The sequence below is a fragment of the Crassostrea angulata genome, chromosome 4 (assembly GCF_025612915.1).
Source record: "Crassostrea angulata isolate pt1a10 chromosome 4, ASM2561291v2, whole genome shotgun sequence".
In the NCBI taxonomy this organism is placed as follows: domain Eukaryota; kingdom Metazoa; phylum Mollusca; class Bivalvia; order Ostreida; family Ostreidae; genus Magallana; species Magallana angulata.
The window spans coordinates 2723275-2740405 of record NC_069114.1 but is presented as its reverse complement, the minus strand read 5'-3'; the positions used below and the strand labels follow the sequence as shown (position 1 = coordinate 2740405).

General features: G+C 38.2%; 1 protein-coding gene across 2 annotated transcripts in view; it reads left to right on the top strand.

Moving 5' to 3' along the window:
* LOC128181590 (dynein axonemal heavy chain 2-like) overlaps window positions 1–17131 on the top strand; it is a 47320-nt gene that overhangs the window by 3349 nt on the left and 26840 nt on the right. For both annotated transcript variants that reach the window (XM_052850051.1, XM_052850050.1), the window contains exons 7-35: window positions 186–377; window positions 894–1031; window positions 1315–1628; window positions 2168–2297; window positions 2631–2813; window positions 3130–3264; window positions 3599–3678; window positions 4099–4537; window positions 4713–4817; window positions 5177–5347; window positions 5627–5755; window positions 6217–6428; window positions 7989–8189; window positions 8602–8848; window positions 9203–9451; window positions 9849–10010; window positions 10451–10573; window positions 11090–11227; window positions 11325–11407; window positions 11653–11833; window positions 12237–12375; window positions 12760–12977; window positions 13332–13424; window positions 13793–14224; window positions 14456–14752; window positions 14953–15133; window positions 15396–15523; window positions 16131–16283; window positions 16827–16952. In XM_052850051.1, coding sequence (XP_052706011.1) covers window positions 186–377; window positions 894–1031; window positions 1315–1628; window positions 2168–2297; window positions 2631–2813; window positions 3130–3264; window positions 3599–3678; window positions 4099–4537; window positions 4713–4817; window positions 5177–5347; window positions 5627–5755; window positions 6217–6428; window positions 7989–8189; window positions 8602–8848; window positions 9203–9451; window positions 9849–10010; window positions 10451–10573; window positions 11090–11227; window positions 11325–11407; window positions 11653–11833; window positions 12237–12375; window positions 12760–12977; window positions 13332–13424; window positions 13793–14224; window positions 14456–14752; window positions 14953–15133; window positions 15396–15523; window positions 16131–16283; window positions 16827–16952 — 5379 coding nt within the window. The remainder of the gene's footprint in view (window positions 1–185; window positions 378–893; window positions 1032–1314; window positions 1629–2167; window positions 2298–2630; window positions 2814–3129; window positions 3265–3598; window positions 3679–4098; window positions 4538–4712; window positions 4818–5176; window positions 5348–5626; window positions 5756–6216; window positions 6429–7988; window positions 8190–8601; window positions 8849–9202; window positions 9452–9848; window positions 10011–10450; window positions 10574–11089; window positions 11228–11324; window positions 11408–11652; window positions 11834–12236; window positions 12376–12759; window positions 12978–13331; window positions 13425–13792; window positions 14225–14455; window positions 14753–14952; window positions 15134–15395; window positions 15524–16130; window positions 16284–16826; window positions 16953–17131) is intronic.

Genomic DNA, 17131 nt, shown 5'->3' with positions numbered 1-17131 from the left:
TGAATATCATTGGTACCTTAAAGGTCTTTATACACAATTTGTTATTTGAACTGTATGCATGAATGCAGTGATAACAGTAAAATCAAAATGATTATCATACTTTTACAACATGTTATTCTGAGACCCATACATACATTATAAATTATACAGAATGTTACATGGAGTTCCATTGTTTTCTTTACCAGGAGGGATCGCGACAGGCAGAGAGCAACTTGAAGTTCCTGTTGGTGCTGAAGGATCCGTGCTACGAGTTGTCCGAGGCCAAACCCAAGGATGTCCCCGCCATGCTTCCCAAGATCCTTAACACCATACGCTTCATCTGGGTCAACTCTGAGTTCTACAAAACCAGAGAGAGGCTGACCGGGATTCTTAAAAAGGTAAAAACAGATTATTCATCTTATACATGTAACATGCCCTCTGATTGGTGCTTTATTTTTATTTGTTCTAGTTATAAATGATTTATGTGGATGAGAACTGTTTTTCAATTAATTGTATAGCATAAAATTTGAAAGGAACTAAAATTCACATGACATAAAAGTAAAATATTGTTTCCTTAATATGAACTAGGTTTTGTGTAAATTGAGATGAAAAGTTAAGGGACTAATATGGTAGCTCTGTAGCTTCAATAAATATAACATGGGGAGTGGTTTGGTACTCAATGAATATGATATATATAACACGTAGCGTGGTTTGGTACTGAATGAATATGATATATATAACACGTAGCGTGGTTTGGTACTGAATGAATATGATATATATAACACGTAGCGTGGTTTGGTACTGAATGAATATGATATATATAACACGTAGCGTGGTTTGGTACTCAATGAATATGTTATATATAACACGTAGCGTGGTTTGGTACTTATTTTCTCTGGTTCCTGTCTGTATAGATCAGTAACGAGGTCATCAGGCGATGCTGCCGCGACATCAACCTGGACAAGATCTTTGACGGTTACGTACAGTCCGGACTGAAGTCCCTCAATGACAGCATAGACTGCTGTGAGCAGTGGAAGGAGATCTACAAAAAGGTGAGACACCTACTCCACCCTACCCCAATCAAGTCTCAACACTTCTACGTAACCTGAATCACCTTGGGTTTATGTTGTACTGACAATTTGTTGCAAAGAACATGTAGATGCACACAATGTTTTTGCCTTTGAAAATCTGTATGTTTTAAGTGAAGATCTTAAAAAAATATATTTTTTTTAATCTCTTAAATATTCTTATAATTAATTTCTTTATCATTGTTGCATTGATTTTAATTTGTCGTAAGCAGACAAATCAATTAACATTTTGTTTATCATTTAACAGACGGCCAGACTACACCACAAGTTTTCACCGGTTGGCTGGGTCTTAGACAAGAGCAGCATTTTTGCACAGATCGACGCATTCATCCAGAGATGCAAGGACTTGATAGAAGTCTGTGAGGCTCAGATTCATTTTGCCCGGCGGGAAGATGGAGAGAAGATGGAGATGCCTCACTTTGCGGGACAGAAGGGTCCGGAGATTGCCCGGGGGCTGATGGAGATAGAGGCAGCATTCGAGAGAAACCTGAGTCAGCTGAGGTCTGTGAAGGACACCATTCTGGATGTCAAGGCCACATCATGGCATGATGACTACAACAAGTAAGTACTGCTGGATCTCACAACAATTAAGTATTGCTCAGGTCCCCCCCAGGCTCTCAGACTCGGTGGAATCATTAAAATTCAGGAGGACAAATTTTCCTAAATTTTCAATTCTACCCAGATTTATGGAAATTTTGATTTGTGGATATAATACACTAGAAATGGTTTTCATATGCTGTGGGAGATTTTGATTTGTGGATCAATAGTACTATTAAAATCTATGATAAGTGAGACATGGCCTATTCTGATAAATCCATCTTAAGGGGGAAAACTCTACTTTAAAAGTGTTTTCGATGTAAACATAGTTTTTCTTTTTTGGGAATGTTTATAAAATAACTTGATAACTTCAACCTGAAAGGCAAAGATTGATAAAATAAAAGATTTTACTTTAAGAATTAAACATTTGAATTCATTTAATTGGATTGGGAGAAAGAGAGAGATAAGAATTAGAGAAAGAAAAAAGGATGAAAAGGGAGGGGGCAAGAAAATATTATTCACAAAAACATCTTTTAATCAGCACTTTATATGAACTTCTGCAGGTTCCGAGCGGGAATCAAGGACCTGGAGGTGATGATGACTAATGTGATTTCCTCGGCCTTCGACACGGTGACCACGGTGGAGCAGGGAGTGGAGCTCCTGGACATCTTCATGCATCTCTCCACCAGAGAGGTAAGTGTCTATCCACTAAGTGAAAATTCAGATAAAGTGGATATCTGATGGATGTATGATCATACATGTACCGGTATCTGTGGGATATGCTATTAAGCATGTTTTTGTTCATACAGGCCATCAGAAAAATCATGCATGGTTTAAAGAATGTGGAAGTTAATTTGATGTGGTATTTCATTAATTTAGTTGTGTTAACATAACAACCTATAGGGTATTATATTATATGACTTTTATTTGTGTTTTATTTAAGGCCTTTAGAATTGTGTATCATGCTCTGTTGCTTTTTATACAGAGCCATAAGATATTATTTATGATTTAATTTGCTTTATTCAGGCCATCAGAAGAACCATTGACAAGAAGAATGTGGACGTGAACCTGATGTTCAATGATGAACTGAACGCCGTCAAGAAAGAGCTGACCAATAAAGCCAAGTCCCTCATCCCCTGGCACCCCAAGTTCGCCGGCCAGGCTCTGTGGGCGAGGCAGCTCAAGAGGAGGATAGAGAGGGGCATGATGGTCAGTGACCTACTTACAGTCATATAAGGACTCAGACCTTGATGATTTCTTTTTCATAGTTACATATTTGCAGCTTCTTAAAATTAGTATGATGTGCCATTTAGATTTAGTTGCCAGATTCCTAAAAACATCTTAATATGTTCACTTGACATTAGACCTTAAACAAGTTTATGGTTTATTGGCCATCACGGATAATTCACAGACACATGGATATTGTTGTATTAATGTATGCTTAACATGAACAATAAATATAACCCCTATGATAGTTATTATAATTGTCAGATCCTGGGATTATCAGGTCTTGATTCTGTTGTAGGTTTTGGACAGAGCATATTTCCTGCCCCCAACAGGAAAAAGTGAGGAGGTTCGAACTCAGTACCAGCAGCTGTGCCAAGCGTTGGATGAGTACATCCGTAAGACATTCCATGAGTGGACCCTCACTGTGGATAAGGTAAATATATAGATACAGAAATTTCATCTTTAACAGTTTTGTCCTAGTTGAACTGACAGCTGCATAGTTTCTGGAAAAAAGGAATCTTTGAAAATTGAAGACTTTTATATGAACATGATGTAATAGAAATCTTTAACTTCAGTATATGTTTCAGAAGGTGTGTGACAATGTCACAATAAAATTCCAATTTTTTTTTTTTGCTTCATAGTTTCTTAACAAATTTTGTAACTTATCAATGTTCTAATGGTGTTTATATAGAACCAAAGATCATTAAGGCAATAGACCCAGATTTACCTTAAAGTGGACTTCTTCAATGTCTTTTCTATTTCTGTAGGAGCCAGAGAAACTACTGGAGGTGCCACTGATGTGTCGTAGCTCAGAGAGACCTCCCATGTTGGACATCAACTTTAACCGGTTAGCTCCTTATGTATTGTAAACCAATTATCAACAACTGATTATGTTCAATGTTTCTGTCACTTTCTGAACAGAATTTTATTTTTTTAATGCTCCCCTTATTGTAAAAGCAGGCATGGACATGGGAAAAATACACCAAAAGATGAATGAACATTGCCTAATTGAATGCATGTCAAATATTTGATTACAAAAAAAAAATATGAACTCTGCAAGATTCCTGTAATTGAATATGCTCTTTTTGCAGTATTATCCCAACCACAAAAATTGGATTATCTTAAAAATATGTTTAAAAATATTCCAACATTGAATAACTTTGTAAATCAAAAATTGCAAAAAAATCCAACATATGTATTTTGAGATTGGTAAAACTTAGGAAACTGGTAAAGCAGTATTGATTTATGTTATGTATGTCTGTGACAGAGGCCTGCTGAAGATGTTCCAAGAGATCAACTACTGGGAACGGCTGATGTTTGAGATCCCGCACTATGCCACCAACGTGTACAACAAGCGCGAGGATCTACGCTCGCTCCGAGAACACGTACTTTTGGTTGTCAGAGACTATAACAGGATCATAGCCGCGCTCTCCTTGGAAGAGAGGGGATTGTTCCGAGAAAGGATTCGGTTCCTTGACAAGAAGATTCATCCTGGACTTACTAAGTTAACGTGGGCTTCCAAGGGAATTTCTGATTACTTTGTGACGGACTGTCGTATTAACGCAGCTAAAATTCAGGCAATGGTAGATGACTATAAGGGAGCCAATCAGGAGATCTCTACCATGTGTGTCAAGATCAGTGAACTGTCCCTGATCAAAATAGACAATCGTAAAGTGTACGAGAATCTGGAGTTTGACGAGGAACAGGTAATCATTTGATGAATGTTTCAGCATTTTGTTGTGTTTAGATATTCTTTGGTTTCAATATCAGCAGGCATAATGTATTTGAATATAAATTATAAAAACATAATTTTCTATTATTTCTTATGATTAATGTAATTTGAGGATTTTTCTATACAATTTGTTCCAATGTTTCTTCCAGGCCAAACATAGAGATAACACCGCAGAGAAACTGAAGACCATGCACATGGAGATTGTCCGAGTCATGAAGAAAACGTTTGAAATCTTCAAATCAGACGGACAAGAGGTGAGTTTCCCAAACAAAATTCCCAACATGTTACAAATAAAAACCTGGTAAAATCAACACCCATGTATTCTGATATGTTGTCCAAACCCATGGACTTACAAATAAAGCTATCAATGGCTTCGTGTATTTGACAATGTCTTTTCTTAACTACCACTGACATTTAATCTGACATTAAACTCTTTTACCTAAGCATCAGAGTCTTAAAAAGTTTAAGATTAAATACTGTATTTACCATTGAAAGCAAATGAAATTTTCTTGGTTGAAAATATGGTTCACAATAATCTTTATTTAAGATGTAGGAATGGGTATGTTATCTAGATAAGTAAACTCTAATACATTGTACTTGTATTGTATGACAGGTGCAGCAGCACTGGGTGCGTTACCTGGAGAAGATGGACCGGATGGTGGAGGAAGCGTTCCGACTGAACGTCAAGTGGTCCCTCCAGGAGCTGTCCAAGGCCATCAATGGAGACGGAAAGTCTGCCCCTAATCCACTGTTCCGGGTCAAAGTCTGTCTCCAGGGAGACAAGGTAGATCAGTAACCCCCTGTCCTTTATCTGTGTTTATTTTGTAACTTTGACATGCTTCAAAATTTACTCATCAGTTTTAGCTCAAGGCTATTGTATTATATTGGAAATATCCTGTATGATCCAAAAGTGGAGTTTTATTGGTCCTATGGTTCTGAATTTGGACTTTGTTGCTTTCATGATTAGAATTATGTTAATTATGTGGTTCCATCTGTAGAATTTGAATAATTGTGTGGTTCCAACATTGGAATTTCTGTGAATCCTGTGATTGATGTTTTGTAGGTGGAGTTCCAGCCGACCCTGAAACAGTTGGCCTCTGTGATTGGTGGAATCGGCAATCAGCTGACCAACTCCATCAAAGGCGTCAACAGGCTTCCTCTGATCCTGGCCAAAAAGAAGTCTAACAAAGAGGTAAAAAATGCAAAATTCAACAAGCTGCTAATCATTCGACACTTCTATTATTAAAAAGAGTTTTTTACACTCTTTCTTATCTTTCACTTTTTATTTTAATCACACAAAACACAAAATCACTCTCTCAATACAGCAAATTTTATATAAAAGAAATTTTAAAAATTAAAATCAAATATTTACTTAGCTAGGCAATTATGACAGCTAGTCTAAGAGTACTCACAATGATGATTTAGTTAATTAGTCATCCTTGTACATATATATTGATTTAAAATTATCTATCCATCTGTGTTTGTTGAATCCCATATTTTGATCCCTTACAACCCATATTTTTAACCCATTGGCAAGTTTTATCTCTGATCCATTACAGCCCAAATTTGATACCAAGTAAATATATCTTGAACTATTCCCCAACAGCCCGTATACATGTATTTATAATAAATTTATTTGTGTTTCTGTCTCAGCCCATATTCTCAGTGATCAGCTCGGACGAGGAGACCAAGAAGATCCAGACGGTGATTAACCAGGGCATGGCCACCAACGCCCAGAACCTACAGAACTACCTGAGTACGTGGGACAACTACCGCGAGATCTGGGAAATCAACAAGGACATGTTCATCAAGCGCTACCAGAACCTCAACCCACAGGTCGCCTCATTCGACGCCGACATAGCCAGGTCAGTAGTCTTTTAGAGTCCACAGTGTTTGTTCAAGACAAAATTTTGGGTATTTCCCAGAATAGCTGATTTAGAGAGCTTTACTGTTAGTGTATTGGGCCATTGGTGGTTATTTAGAGAGCTTTACTGTTAGTGTATTGGGCCATTAGTGGTTATTTAGAGAGCTTTACTGTTAGTGTATTGGGCCATTGGTGGTTATTTAGAGAGCTTTACTGTTAGTGTATTGGGCCATTGGTGGTTATTTAGAGAGCTTTACTGTTAGTGTATTGGGCCATTGGTGGTTATTTAGAGAGCTTTACTGTTAGTGTATTGGGCCATTGGTGGTTATTTAGAGAGCTTTACTGTTAGTGTATTGGGCCATTGGTGGTTATTTAGAGAGCTTTACTGTTAGTGTATTGGGCCATTGGTGGTTATTTAGAGAGCTTTACTGTTAGTGTATTGGGCCATTGGTGGTTATTTAGAGAGCTTTACTGTTAGTGTATTGGGCCATTGGTGGTTATTTAGAGAGCTTTACTGTTAGTGTATTGGGCCATTGGTGGTTATTTAGAGAGCTTTACTGTTAGTGTATTGGGCCATTGGTGGTTATTTAGAGAGCTTCACTGTTAGTGTATTGGGCCATTGGTGGTTATTTAGAGAGCTTCACTGTTAGTGTATTGGGCCATTGGTGGTTATTTAGAGAGCTTTACTGTTAGTGTATTGGGCCATTGGTGGTTATTTAGAGAGCTTTACTGTTAGTGTATTGGGCCATTGGTGGTTATTTAGAGAGCTTTACTGTTAGTGTATTGGGCCATTGGTGGTTATTTAGAGAGCTTTACTGTTAGTGTATTGGGCCATTGGTGGTTATTTAGAGAGCTTTACTGTTAGTGTATTGGGCCATTGGTGGTTATTTAGAGAGCTTTACTGTTAGTGTATTGGGCCATTGGTGGTTATTTAGAGAGCTTTACTGTTAGTGTATTGGGCCATTGGTGGTTATTTAGAGAGCTTTACTGTTAGTGTATTGGGCCATTGGTGGTTATTTAGAGAGCTTTACTGTTAGTGTATTGGGCCATTGGTGGTTATTTAGAGAGCTTTACTGTTAGTGTATTGGGCCATTGGTGGTTATTTAGAGAGCTTTACTGTTAGTGTATTGGGCCATTGGTGGTTATTTAGAGAGGTTTACTGTTAGTGTATTGGGCCATTGGTGGTTATTTAGAGAGCTTTACTGTTAGTGTATTGGGCCATTGGTGGTTATTTAGAGAGCTTTACTGTTAGTGTATTGGGCCATTGGTGGTTATTTAGAGAGCTTTACTGTTAGTGTATTGGGCCATTGGTGGTTATTTAGAGAGCTTTACTGTTAGTGTATTGGGCCATTGGTGCTTATTCTTGTTACTAAATAAAAACTTAGTCTAATTAATGTGTAGATTTTTTAAAAACTACAATAAAAACATTTTTTTAATTAAAAAAAAGAAACTCGTAATGATTATTCATTATCTAATTATAAGCCATCATATTTGCATGATTCACTAATTATGTTTACAAATCAACACCCTCTCCCCTCTCATTCTGGACCTTGTGTTGTAGATACGACGAGGTCGCCAACAACGTACAGACCCAGGAGACCATTTTGAACATCCAGTTTGTGCTGCTTGACTGCTCGCCGCTCAAGTACGCCATCCTGAGCCACTGCACGGAGTGGCAGAACAAGTTCACCACGCTGCTCAGCACAATCGCCACGAGTCGCCTCAAGGAGCTCCACAGCTTCCTCAAGGACAACGGAGAAAAGTATGTCGCCTCGTCCACCCGTAAATGTTTGGGAAATACCATTGTTTGGTGTTTATATGTCTGAAGAGTTTTATAGATTAATTTTTAAAACGTAATCCTGAAAACAAATTATATGGCTGTATATACCGTTATGCTTTTTTGTGGAAAGCTTCCTCAGCTTACATAAGAAAAAAGCTCAATTCCATGATTTTTTTAATGTACATCAATGGATGTATTCAGATCAAGTTTAAATGAAATCTATGTTAACTTGGTGAAAATATTTTTGAAACCAAATATTCTACATGCTAAATTAAGACAAGTATTTACATTAATTTAAAATGCCATTTTCAAAAATTTAATGTAGTCGTCTTGTCTGGTTGATATACAGTTATGTTTTAAGGTAGTACAATCTGATGTCTGTTTTGTTGTTTAGTGTCAGCAAGCCCCCTCAGACCCTGGACGAGCTGGGCGAGAGCCTGACCCTGTGGGACAAGTTAAACGGAGGCCTGGGGGAGACAGAGGCCAAGTTCCCTCCCCTGCATGACCAGTTCAGTATCCTGGAGAAGTACGAGGTGCCCATCAAGGAGGAGGTGACCACCATGTTGTCCGAACTCTCCAACGACTGGATCGTCTTCCAGCAGAAGCTGATCGACGCCGAGCAGATGCTCAAAAAACACAAGGTATGGTTGTTTTATCTGAATATAGTCTGACATGAAGTCTACATCATCTGTGTTATATAATCTTTAAATGTCAAATCCAGTATAATAATTTTTGACTTAACTTCAACATTTTATTTTCAATTTTTTTTATTTCTGTACATGAAACTTTGGATATTAAAAAATCTTTTGTCTGTTTGAGAAGTCTTCCATTATTTTCAATCTTGATTCATTTCTGATAAAAAACAGCAGACACAAAGTCCTTCCCCTGTGTATATTGTAAACAATAATCAGTTCTACTATGTTGGCTTTTGATGAGCTCTGCTTATGTTTTTGCAATGGTGTTTCTAATAAAGTCTGTTATTTGTTCGTGTTCAGGAGAAGTTCAGGAGCGGACTGCTGGCTCAATCGGAGGAGTTCAAGAAACAGGTTCACAACCTCGTGGACGAGTTCGCAACCAAGGGCCCGTTCACGTCGACCATCTCCACGGGGGAGGCCCTGGAGAACATCAACAACATCCGCGCCCAGATGGAGGCTCTCAAGAAACAGGAGCAGGATATTAGGAAGGGACTCAACATCTTCAAGATCGACCAGCCCCCCTCCAAGGAGATCGCAAACCTGGAGAAGGTGGGTCAAATTAACTTCTTGTTACAAAAGAGCTCCCTTCAGGGGAGATGATAGACATGGATATGATAAGTAAGCTAGCTAGAGTAATGCTTCTTGACCAATGGAAATGAATATTCTGTTCTATGCTATAGTTTTATCATTATTCCTTGAACTCCAGTTTGTGTTGAATTTCATTGCTGAGCTATTCAAATCGATCAATTGTTCATTGAAGGATGAACCATAACAATAATATGCCCTGGAATATTAATGATAACGCAATAAACAAGATTGCTCCTCAGTTAACTGCCAGGTCTTACTTTGTAGAGTGTTGTGTTTTAGTCTGGTACATTCATTGTACATGTCTATTCTATATTATGTGTACATATTTAACCAATTGTTATTTCCAATTTTGTTGTAGGATCTGGAGGTGATCGAGACAATCTGGAACCTGAACAAAGACTGGGAGGGACTGTGGGGCGACTGGAAGGGGAACCAATTTACCGAGCTCCAGACCGAGAACATGGAGAACTCGTCTCAGTCCATCTTCAAGAAGCTCAACAGGATGAGCAAGGAACTCAAGGTGAGGGGAACACATGACAGCTGGTTAATCAGTTCAGTTGGGGGAATCTGTAATGTTTTATTTAGTAGCTAGTTCATCAGTTCAGTCGGGGAATGTGTAATGTAAGTTGTAGTTTTAATCAATAATGAACTAACTGGACTGAAAGATGATCAACTAAAAAACATGTTTATCAGCGCAGAATAGGAATTTTTAATATGGAAATCAATAAACTATTATGTTGATTATGGCAGATGAGCAAAGAACTCAGTTTAAGCTAAAGACCTACCAGTAATAAAATTGTCAAACAATATTTAAACCATTATATGATGGTGTATGTAGCGAAACTGAATTGAAGAGAAAAGAAAGAGAATGTTAATCAGTTAAAGAAATATCTATAATGCTGAGATTATCAAGGAAAGTGAAAAGATGTCTAATGGTTTTGGTTGTTGACCTTGATTTAGGACAAGAATTGGGAGGTGGTTGATACCAGTAAGAACCGTGTGGACCAGTTCAAGAGGACCATGCCGCTGATCACGGATCTGAAGAATAAGGCCATGAGACCGCGTCACTGGGACAAAATCCAGGTGAGTCGTGAGACCATTTCACTGGGACAAAATCCAGGTAAGTCGTAAGACTGCATCACAGGGACAAAATCCAGGTAAGTCGTGAGACCACGTCATTGGGAGAAAATCCAGGTAAGTTGTGAGACCACGTCATTGAGACAAAATCCAGGTAAGTCATGAGACCACGTCACTGGGACAAAATCCAGGAAATTTGTGAGACCACATCATTGGGACAAAATCCAGGTAAGAAACTCTGATTGAGGTCATCATGGCTTTGGTAGTCAGACATTTTTTGGACGCTAATATTTAAGTAAAGTCTTGATGATCAATGTCGTTAATACTCTTTAATGAGAAAAAAGACATAGTCGCAATATTTAGGTGAATTCCAAATATCAGTACTCTTTTATAAAAAATGTGATTGTGGGAATGATAATTGTTCATCAAATTTTCTGGCAGTGACTGTAATGATTGCATTTGCCATATCTTTATATCTCTTCACAAAAACTGGACATCATTAAAGAACATTTTTTCAAACAGACGGAGATGCAGCGACAGTTTGACCACAAATCTGTGGACTTTACCCTGGAGAAGATCATTGAGTTTGGATTCGATCAGTATGCTGAGACTATCGGCGACATCTCTGGTGCCGCCACCAAGGAATTGGCCATTGAACAGGTCAGAAATTTATTTTACTTAATAGTATCTCTTTGTTACTCACATGTTAAAAATTGTTCACAGTTCTTCTTATAATCTTGGTAATCTCCTTTTACAGGGTATTGAGGCCATTGCCAAAACCTGGGAGAGCACGGAACTGGACATAACGACCTACAAGGACAGAGGTCATTACAAAGTCAGGTGAGTTCCCAGTATCATGACCTTGACCTTTAAGACTTTTGCATTTGGATAAGTGGATGTATAAGCATAAACCTGCAAAACACTTATAAGTCAAATTTGTTGATACCACTTCACAGTTTTGATTTGATCTGTAAAAATCAGTCTTTGGTTTTATCTTCCGACTACCAGTAATCAATTGTCCCTAGTTAAATATTTTGGTGCTACTATGGTACAGTTAATTAATTAGCATGACTTTATAATTACAGGAGCACAGACGATGTGTTCCAGGCCTTGGAAGACAATCAGGTTCAGCTGTCGACGATGAAGGCGTCCCGATTTGTCAAGGCATTTGAACAGGAAGTGGATAAATGGGAGAGAACTCTGTCACACATTCTGGAGGTGGTGGAGATGCTGCTAACAGTGCAGAGACAGTGGATGTACCTCGAGGTGGGTGGGGAGGCAGATAAAGCTACATACTTATGCCTGCCAGTTATAGAATTACATACTTTAAAAATTTGATTATCAACAGGCACAATTCTTGTTTTTGTCATCAGTTTTAATCAGTCATATGAAAGATTTCCTTTCCTTTTATTTACCAAAAACAAACTTCTTGTTCAAAGTTGTACTTTGGTCAAAAATTCTTGTTACTAGATCAAATGAAGTTAGTTTTTGCTTCATGAACATATTTGTTAACAGATTGAATCACCTTTAAAAATTGTATGTACGAAAAATTCACTTACCCATTAAATATAAGGACATAACGCTGCTACAGATGTCATCATTAGTTGAGTTAACAAATTTTACTTTAACATGTCTGTAATTTAATTTGTTGTGTACATTTTGCTTGCAGAACATTTTCTTGGGTGAGGACATTAGGAAACAGCTGCCCCGCGAGTCGGCAGATTTTGACGACGTGAACGCCAAGTGGAAGGTCATCATGACGCGACTCAACAAGGACAGGAACGCCCTCAGAGGAACCCATCACCAAGGTACGGGGCTGGATCACCCTGTATTTGACTGGATAAACTAGGCCTGTAAAATCAACAGATTAGAGCAGATTTATGGATGTCTGTCAATGTTCATCTCCAACTACAAATTGTACTGCAAACCATATTTTATTTTGCTAGATCCTTGTCATCCTGAATATTTCTTCCTGCGAGTCAGTTCTAAAACGACTCTGGTACCGGTATATTGTTACTGTAATATCTTAATCACAAAAATTAGTCTCCGCAAAGAATTTACCTCCTGCAAATTGCTAAATAAAGTGGTCACAAATAAAAGTTAGTTTGCATGTTTTCAGGTTTAATGGAAGAACTGAGATACCAGTGCACTACGTGGTAGCTTAATAAGAACTGACTTTTCTGTGTCAACAGGTTTACTGGAAGAACTGAACGACATGAACGTCAAACTGGAGGAGATCCAGAAATCCCTGGACATGTACCTGGAGACCAAGCGACAGATCTTCCCGCGATTCTACTTCCTGTCCAACGATGACCTGCTGGAGATCCTGGGTCAGTCTAAAAACCCCAAAGCCGTGCAGCCCCACCTCAAGAAATGCTTCGACAATATCAAGAGCCTGGAGATGAACAAGGTTGGTAAATAAGGAAACACTAAGATACAAACACTTGTTATTATATTAGGATGATTTTGGTTTCAGACTCAATGATTTTTTCGAGAAAACATTATTTTATAATATAACCTTAAGGTATTGCAGATGACATATTTGGGCAAAAATTGACTTGACATGCTTGCAAAAAAGTTAGTTTTCATAGAAACTGGTTGGCACTAAAATGTTATTCGTTAAATCTAAAGCCTGAATAAAATCTTGAGATAAAATATAATTATGATTGCAGAAGAATTTTATTTTCCATATAGAACTAAGAATAATTTACAGTACATATCAATAAATTAAATTAATGATCTTAAAAATAATATTTTGTTACAGCCAGGACTGAAGTGGGAGGCGAACGCCATGGTGTCATCTGACGGAGAGGTCGTTCCGTATGAGAGACCCGTCTACCTGGACGGTCCTGTGGAGGTAAATTAAAACTAAATACTACAGGAATCTTTTTGTGTATGTGTGTGTAGGGGGGAGGGGGGGGGGTATTAAGGGGGGTATAATGGAGCTCTTGATAAATAGATCATGCATTTTGTCATGGATCTTGCAACTTTCAAAGCAACAGAAAATATTGAATTAATTTATAAGAGGAGGTGTGTGGAGAAGATTTAGTCAGCATTTCTAAGGAGCGATTTGTAGAAAAGTCTGTCATGACATGCTAACAGACACTAACACCTTGTTGTTTAAGCTCAGTGTTTTTGATTGAGGATTTAATATGTTAACTTTGTAGTGTAGGATTGAATACTTTCTGTGTGTACTGATATTATCTGTGTGTCTGTTTGTTCCAGTCGTGGCTGTGTGATGTGGAGAAGACCATGAGATGGACGCTACAGGATGAGCTGAAGAAATGTAAAGGGAACCTGAAACAGAAACACGGCATGACCAAGCGAGACAAGTGGATCAAGGACCATCCTGGCCAGCTGTGTATCACCGCCAGTCAGATCCAGTGGACTGCCGACGTGGAGAAAGCCCTCCGACTGACTAAGGACCGCGGCGACAAGAAGGCCCTCAAAACCATGAAGAAGAAACAGGTGGCCATGCTCAATAAACTGTCGGAGGCCATCCGGGGGAAACTGGAAAAGATGCAGCGACTCAAGATCGTGGCTCTTGTGACTATTGAGATCCACGCTAGAGACATTATAGAGAAGCTGATTAAGGGGGGTGTGTCCGACGAGAATGCGTTCGAGTGGCTGAGTCAGCTTAGGCTTTACTGGGAAAAGGTGAGGAACTCTGTGAAATCCTAATGGATATCTAATACCATAAACAGAATTCCTACCTCTCTGAAGGAACTTTAACCTACAAATTAAAAATTGACCAATGATTTCATATTTCTTCATCATTTGATAGAGAACTAGTATAATGAGTGTTTCAACCTTGTCATCACTCTTACTAGAGTTCTAAAACTTTTCAGTTAATAGTATGAGTTATATGACGTTTATTGTTTTTTGTAGCCTCCTATTGATAACTGTGTAGTGAAGCAGACCAACACCCAGTTTCCGTACGGTTACGAGTATCTGGGTAATTCAGGTCGTCTGGTCATCACCCCCCTCACTGACCGCTGTTACATCACCCTGACCACCGCCCTCCACCTACACCGCGGGGGAAGCCCCAAGGGTCCCGCCGGGACAGGCAAGACAGAGACCGTCAAGGATCTTGGAAAATCCCTTGGAATGTATGTCATCGTCGTCAACTGCTCTGAGGGTCTGGACTACAAGTCCATGGGCAAAATGTTCTCCGGTCTGGCTCAGGTATGTCACAAGATGAGTATTAAGTTTGTTTGTTTACCTGAGCATTGTCTACACTGTAATTTGTTCTTTGTATATTATATATGAAAGTATACAATTTACTGACAGTGCATAACAACTTAGATAAAATGAGAGGCTGCATTTCAAATTGTTGACTCTTAAATTTTTTACTTTAAATTAATAATATAATGCAATGATTGTAGACTGGAGCTTGGGGCTGCTTTGACGAGTTCAACAGAATCAATATTGAGGTGTTGTCGGTGGTCGCCCAACAGATCTTGGCCATTCTGTTGGCTCTCTCCACCGGTCAGGCACGGTTCGTGTTTGAGGGGCGCGAGATTGACTTGGTCTGGTCCTGTGGAATCTTCATCACCATGAACCCTGGTATGTATTGCTTTTATTGATTTATAAATGTCATATTGCTGTTAATAGTGAAAGTTTTGAGCATTATAATAATATTTCTACAAAATATGCAAGATGAAAGTTTGCCCGAAAATATACAGCCCTTATTACAAACCTCCACCTCATATCTTTGAAAAACAATTAATATCGAACAATTATGAATAGGACAGTTTTTGTTGTCTCTGTTTTATTACATTGTTACATAGTAATGTACTTGTGTGATATCTGTGTCTGTGTTGTCAAGGTTACGCGGGTAGAACGGAGTTACCGGACAACTTGAAGTCCATGTTCCGACCCATCGCTATGGTCGTCCCAGACTCGGGCATGATTTCTGAGATCATTCTGTTCGGAGAAGGCTTCGGCAACACTAGGGTGAGTAATAAACTCTGTGTATTTATAGTCTTTGATGTAGATTCTGATTAGATACTGGTTTCATAAACTATTGATTAGCCACTGTTGTGTAGGCTAATTAACATTTATAATCTTCTCTAATATTATATAAATAGTGCCTGTTTGGGAGGGTAACAGTTGAAATTGACACCCCGAGAAAACCATTGTCAACCGACGCGAAGCGGAGGTTGACAATGGTTTTCGAGGGGTGTCAATTTCAACTGTTATCCTCCCAAACAGGCACTATTTATTTTGTTATACTGAATGTCTTTTTTAAAATTTTTAAGAAAATGTTACTGCTTTTATATAGGAATAACGTGAATTCTACAGCGAACCGTACGCGCATAATTTTCGCGCATGTAACATTTTTTAATGTTACCCGTTGCCAAGTGCGTTGCTAACGCTGAGGGTAATAGTAAATATTATTAACTGCGTCTTAACCAATCAGATTTCAGTATTTAACATGAAAGTATAACAAATATATATTAATACATGTATACATGGATAACTATCAAAATAATATGAAATAAGCAAGGTGTACAGACACTGTAGGGACATCTAATAATGTCATGGTTTTTTCGTTTGACAGGTCCTGGCCAAGAAGGTGTACACGCTATACTCCCTGGCCGAGCAGCAGCTGTCAAAACAGGACCACTACGACTTCGGACTCCGAGCCCTGGTGTCCGTGCTCCGCTATGCCGGCTCAAAGAAGAGGTCCAACCCCACCATGCCAGACGAGGAGGTCTGTAACAAAATGACACTTGGCAGTGAACAAATTTTGCAATTCTTTTGAAAAAATAAATCAAGTCCAGACCAGTGCATAGAAATGACATCAGACAAGCTATTCACTGAAATTGACTTCATGACCTGACTGTTGTTGTTAATGCATGTTAACCCTCGCATGAGGATGGTATTTTTTTTTTAGTATTTATTGATTAACATGTTATTGTTTGTTTGTAGGTATTTATTGTATTTATGAATTATTGTTTGAAGGTATTTATTGTATTTATGAATTATTGTTTGAAGGTATTTATTGTATTTATGAGTGTATTGTTGATTGTAGGTATTTATTGTATTTAGGAGTGTATTGTTGATTGTAGGTATTTATTGTATTTATGAGTGTATTGTTGATTGTAGGTATTTATTGTATTTAGGAGTGTATTGTTGATTGTAGGTATTTATTGTATTTATGAGTGTATTGTTGATTGAAGGTATTTATTGTATTTATGAGTGTATTGTTGATTGTAGGTATTTATTGTATTTATGAGTGTATTGTTGATTGTAGATTCTGCTCCTGTCTATGAAGGACATGAACGTAGCCAAGCTGACGTCCACGGATCTACCGCTGTTTAACGGCATCATGTCTGATCTGTTCCCCGGAGTGGAGACGCCCACCATTGACTACTCAGAGGTACTCATTTACAGAATAATTAGGGTTTATGGCCTATTGATGATTATTAAATATATTGAAATGAGAAGTAAGCAATTTTAACAATTTTTTTTAGTGACATTATATGATTAAGACTACACGTACTAGGACCATACACTGGGTAATATTCGTAAATTAATGCGTTTCTTTGTTGTTTGTAG